Here is a 5,297-nt window from a genome sequence, read left to right as displayed (position 1 = left end):
CTAGATGACGCTAAGAGCAAATGAGCCCCTACCACGGACATGGGAAACACAGACACAGTTTTGGGCTCCAGGTTTTAGAAAGGCTAAGTCCTAGATGTTGTAGGCACTTGGGATGTTTGGGGCTGTCAACACAAAGGCAGAAATTTACCATTGCCATCTTTCTGTCCATCTATACATTTCGGTTTCTCTCCCACCTTCTCTCTCTGTCATGGTTCCAATGTCATTCAAATAGTTAATAATGATCTAATGGTTATTTGAAAAATGAATGACATGATATTGCTAACACTGGATATTAAATGTACACACATATTAAAATGAAGGAAGGTAATTACCTTCCACAGTTAATGTAAAATTTCACTTGATCTGAATCCAAATATAGATATCATACTATTCTCCCAGGACACCCATTTCTGCCCTGGGCCCTGTCCTGTGTGAGGCATCTGACCCCATGACTGGTTAAATAGCAGCAGCACATGCAAATAGGGCCTCCCTCTGCCCATGAAAACCAGCCCAGCCCTCACCCTGCAGCTCTGGCACAGGAGCTCCAGCCCCAGCACTCCCAGGTGTACACTCAGTGAGCGCACTCAACACAGAATCTCACCATGGAGACTGGGCTGCGCTGGCTTCTCCTGGTCGCTGTGCTCAAAGGTAATGATGGGGAACGCGGGGTACTGAGTCTGGGAGAGGACGTGAGTGAGAAACACAGAGAGTGTGAGTGACAGTGTGCTGACCAGGACGTCTGTGTTTGCAGGTGTCCAGTGTCAGGAGCAGCTGATGCAGTCCCGGGGAGGCCTGGTCCAGCCTGGGGGATCCCTGAAACTCTTCTGCAAAGCCTCTGGGTTCGACCTCAGTAACTATGCAATGTGCTGGGTCCGCCAGGCTCCAGGGAAGGGGCTGGAGTGGAATGGAGAAAATAATCCTAATGGTGGTAGCACATGGTATGCGAGCAGGGTAAATGGCCGATTCACCGTCTCCAGAAACAACGTCAAGAGCACGCTGGATCTGCAAATGAGCAGTCTGACAGCCGCGGACACGTCCCTCTATTACTGTGCAAGAGACACAGTGAGGGCCCTCAGGCTGAGCCCAGACACAAACCTCCCTGCAGGGGCGCGCACCGCCACCAGGGGGCGCACAAGACGCACTGAGCAGACTCAGACCCATTCCCAGATGCAGTGGGAGGTGAATCCCTGGTCTTCCTGAGGAAATTGGGGTTTGTGGTCCTGTAACTATTTCTTATGTTCCAGTTCTGCATGGATGATTCTGTCCCTAACACCGATCACTGAGCAGAAGTTTTGGTATCACGGGAAGACGTCACATGAAGAAAATGGAGTCGTTTTGGAGGAATGAATGACATCTCTGGGGTCCCCAGCATCTGAGACCTGACTAAGCTCTGGGCACCCGGGGAGTCTTTTGCAGCCCGAGTCACGGAAGAGCTCTTTGTGGAATTCTCTGATGAAGTCATCTGGGACCCTGCTGAGAGCCCAGGGGCAGTGTAGAGCCGGTCAGGGGCTATGAATGCTGCAGTGTTTCACATCCATGCCCTCCTCTCCTGCACAGCTGGGCCCTGAGGGGTGAGATGACCCCGTGGTCTTGGTCCTGGGGCTCCCGTGTGCATTCTCTACAGCTGTGCCCTCGTCTCCCTTTCACTTCTTCACCCTAAACTCACAGGTTGAGGTCCACGTGGTCCAAACCCCAGGTCAGGGATTAACCTGCAGCTCAGGGGTGGCTCAGGCTGTGGCTCCTAGAAATCCTGCTTACTCTTCCTCACTCACGTCTCCTGGGATCCCCGGACCTGCTCTCATTTGCAAGCAGAGGTGGCCGTTGGTAGTGCAAGGGGTCAGACTCATGGAAAACACTGGGTGTGGAGAGGTCTTGTTCCCCACACTCTGCTGGCCTTGTCTCCATCTCAGGGAGACCAGCAGGTGGGACAGCCCAGTGAAGTCTGCACTAGAGTCCAGGTGGTTCTGGACTGTGTCCCTGTGAGTCCACCAATGATTCAACCCTGGAGCTGCATCCCCGCTGCATCTTGAAGGGCCTGCCCCAGAGACTGTGTGTCCAGAGACCCCGACTCCTTCCTCCAATGACTGCCCGCACCTGTTCTCAGCCATGCTCCTCCTTCTGTGGAAGCAAAAATTGTCCTTCAACTCTCAACTTTATCATCATCAGGAATGGACAAATTTTCTGCTCTTCACCAGGATAACTGTATCAAACCCATGTGTTTACAAAATGTCTCCTGCAAAAATGCAATTGTTCTCTCATGTAGTATTTTTACAGAAACTGAAGCAATTCTCTCAGCTGATGTAGAAATGACTAATTCTGAGTGGTTCTGTCTAAATCTGGAGACAAAGGAGAGTCTCTGTTTCAGGTGGGAACAGATGAGTGGCTAGTATGTCGCTATGCACCTGTTTTTTTTTCCCACGTTGGTTCCATAATGTAGTACCCCAGAGGGGAGGTGTGTGGAGCTCACAGCTGTAGAGTCTGAAGTCCAGGATCAGACAGTGAGAATGTTGTGCCATGAGGCATCCTAATATTGTGAACATCATACACTTCAGGCATCCTAATATTGGGAACAGGGATGGGAGGGACCCCATCCCCACACAGGACGTCAGACGAGACCAGGGCTGACTCTTGCAGCACTGTGCTGTATGCAGAACCTGAGGACCCAAGAGATCTACTGTGATCTCCTCCATAGCAGATTCCCCAGAAATGAACAAATTCCACTAGGCCTCACTCGCAGAGCTCCCTTACTTTGCCCACAGTCACCCTGGAATCACTCCAAAACACACACACCTTTGAGGACACACTCTGCCACAGGCAGAGGAGGGAGGTTTCCTTCCACAAGCATTGTAGGCCTGATGATTCAGAACCTGTTGTTCAGGATGAAGCCAGTAAAACAGGTATTTTGAGACTTTAGAAGACTCAGGGCCAGTTTTAAACACAGCTCATGCAGACAGTCATTTTGTTCCTTTGGGATACAGGCTACTGATCATACATTCTGTATGAAAATAGATACTTCCATGTGTGTGTAGGCTGCTCACTTCTCATCGGTCCACTTGCAGTAGAGAAGCTCTGTAGTTTATGCAGCATCATCTGAAAAGGTTTTCTTACGTTGCCTGAACTCTGGAGATCTAAAAGGGAAATCATGGACAGACCACTATCAGGGAGATTCTGCCCTATATTTCCTTCTAGTAGTTGTACAATGGACTTTGCATCTGATGTCAGATCCTGGTTATTCCAAGCTTTTCATGTAAACATCCAGACTGCGAACCCCTGCCAGTGCTGTTACGTTGGGGCCATGCTCAGCACTGATGCAGGCAGTGGGGCCCCAGCTGTGTGGCCCTTCCACCTGTCCTTACCTTCCTGCAGAGGAAGATCCCACCCCTCCACCATGTCCTCTCACTCCTGCTGCTGGACCCTGTCCTCACTGTCACTTCCCCACGTGCCATGCTTCTCCTCCCCAGTCCTCAGCTTTGGGGATGGAGGCATCCCCTGAAGATGCAGACTTCTGTGTCTTGGGGGATCAGTGCTGGCACAGTGTCTGGGGTGGACTCTGCTTGCGAACATTTTCTACAGGATTTCACCAGGACATGGGTCATGATGGTTTCCTCCTGCAGGTGAATCACTTTCCTACTCAGTGGACACAGAGGAGCAGGGTCTGGGGCATTGAGGCTGAGGATACTGTTCCTGCAGAGCCGTGAGCAGAGCCAGCACTGCTTGGTATGAGTGTGTGGTCTCTCCAACTGAGCAGCTGAAGGCTGCATGTTAGGTGGAACTTACCCTCCATACTTGATGCACGGAGCCTCCCATCATGCATGTGGGGACCTCACCACCCAGTGATCCCATTGAGAGGGGCTTTAGGGAGGGGAAAATACCATGAGGGTTGCTGCCTGCAATGAAGGGAATACGACCCTTAGAGAGACCCTCCCATACGTTTGTGGTTCCTGGGGCTGCAGGAACAGGAATCTGGTATTGGGTGCCAGAGTCACATGTAAGACCCTTGCACTCCCTTGGGGGAGGTGCATATCTTAAACAATGCAACTTTCATTTTATTATTTATCTTATATCCATGAAATTTGATAACAGAGTTAAGATTAATGTGCTGCACATTTTCCAAAATATAATATACTTACTCTAATTTGTTTCAATTTTAGTATTATCAGATTTTCAGATATTTTGGTTAAAAACTAAGAAACCCTCATTCACCTGTGCCCTACAGGATCTGCAAACTCAGGGCCTTCGACTTCTGCCCCTGGAAACCTACATGATGCTCAGCGCTGACTGGATGAAATCTGTTGTGAAGGAGCCCAAAGGGGCTCAGGCCTCTATGTGACTGGAGGAGGTGGGTCAGGGCAGGGTGACACAGGGGCAGTGGACAGCACCGTGGAATGTGATATTTGTTCTTGGCGTAGTTGTGATGAGGAGTGAGAGAGGCACAGGTGAGTCACACTCACCACACAGTTTCAACATGTGGGGCTGCCTCTGTATCTATCACAACTCAACAGCATTGCCCATAGAAGCAAATTGCCCAGCAGAGAAAGTGTGAAGAACAGACAGACAGACAGCAGCACGTGGAACACCACACTAAGATGCACCTGCGTGAAACCTGGTCCCCTGTGCATCTCTCTGTCAAAAACAGAATCCAGCCAAAGTGTTCCATGTTCATGAACTAACTGTTGTGAATGAGGTCACTGTAGTTGGAGATGGGACTGCAAATGTCTAGACATGGTGCCCTCAGATCGCTTGGACACATCCCTCAGACTTCATATTCCCTGTAAGCAACAGCAGGATTTGGCATTTTTTAAAAAAGATTTATTTTATTTACTTTATTTATTTAAATGACAGAGTTACAGAGAGAGGTACAGATACACAGAGAGAGGCCTTCCATCCGCTGGTTCACTCCCCAGTTGGCCACAATGGCCAAAAATGTTCCAATCCGAAGGCAAGGGCCAGGAGCTTCTTGGGGTCTCCCACGTAAGTGCAGGGGCCCAAAGACTTGGGTCATCTTCTACTGCTTCCCAGGCCATAGCAGAGAGCTGGATGGGAAGAGGAGCAGCCAGGACTAGACCAGCGCTCATTTGAGATGCCGGCGCTTCAGGCCAGGGCTTTCACCCAATGTGCCACACACCAGCTAAAGTATGAGATTGATGAACTTTTGGGGTGGGAGTTCACGGACTGGCACTTTTTGGTCCATAACTGATATTTCATTGGTGTTAATATCCAGCACACAGGTGTTTTGATGTGTACTCAATTCTTAACAGACACATGAAAATCTAAAAAGCCATGAATTGCTTTTTTTG

At 49.8% G+C, this 5,297-nt stretch overlaps 1 gene segment (V, D, J or C); it reads left to right on the top strand.

Moving 5' to 3' along the window:
* Positions 1–547: 547 nt before the first annotated feature.
* On the top strand, positions 548–4,330 carry LOC138847249 (immunoglobulin heavy variable 3-23-like). The segment is given in 3 exon segments: positions 548–648; positions 752–1,062; positions 4,217–4,330. Coding segments are annotated over 3 exon segments (471 nt in total).
* Positions 4,331–5,297: the final 967 nt, after the last annotated feature.

This window comes from Oryctolagus cuniculus, chromosome 20 (genome assembly GCF_964237555.1).
Source record: "Oryctolagus cuniculus chromosome 20, mOryCun1.1, whole genome shotgun sequence".
Lineage (NCBI taxonomy): Eukaryota > Metazoa > Chordata > Mammalia > Lagomorpha > Leporidae > Oryctolagus > Oryctolagus cuniculus.
Note: the sequence above shows the minus strand (reverse complement) of the source record. Positions and strands in the feature narration are given on the sequence as shown.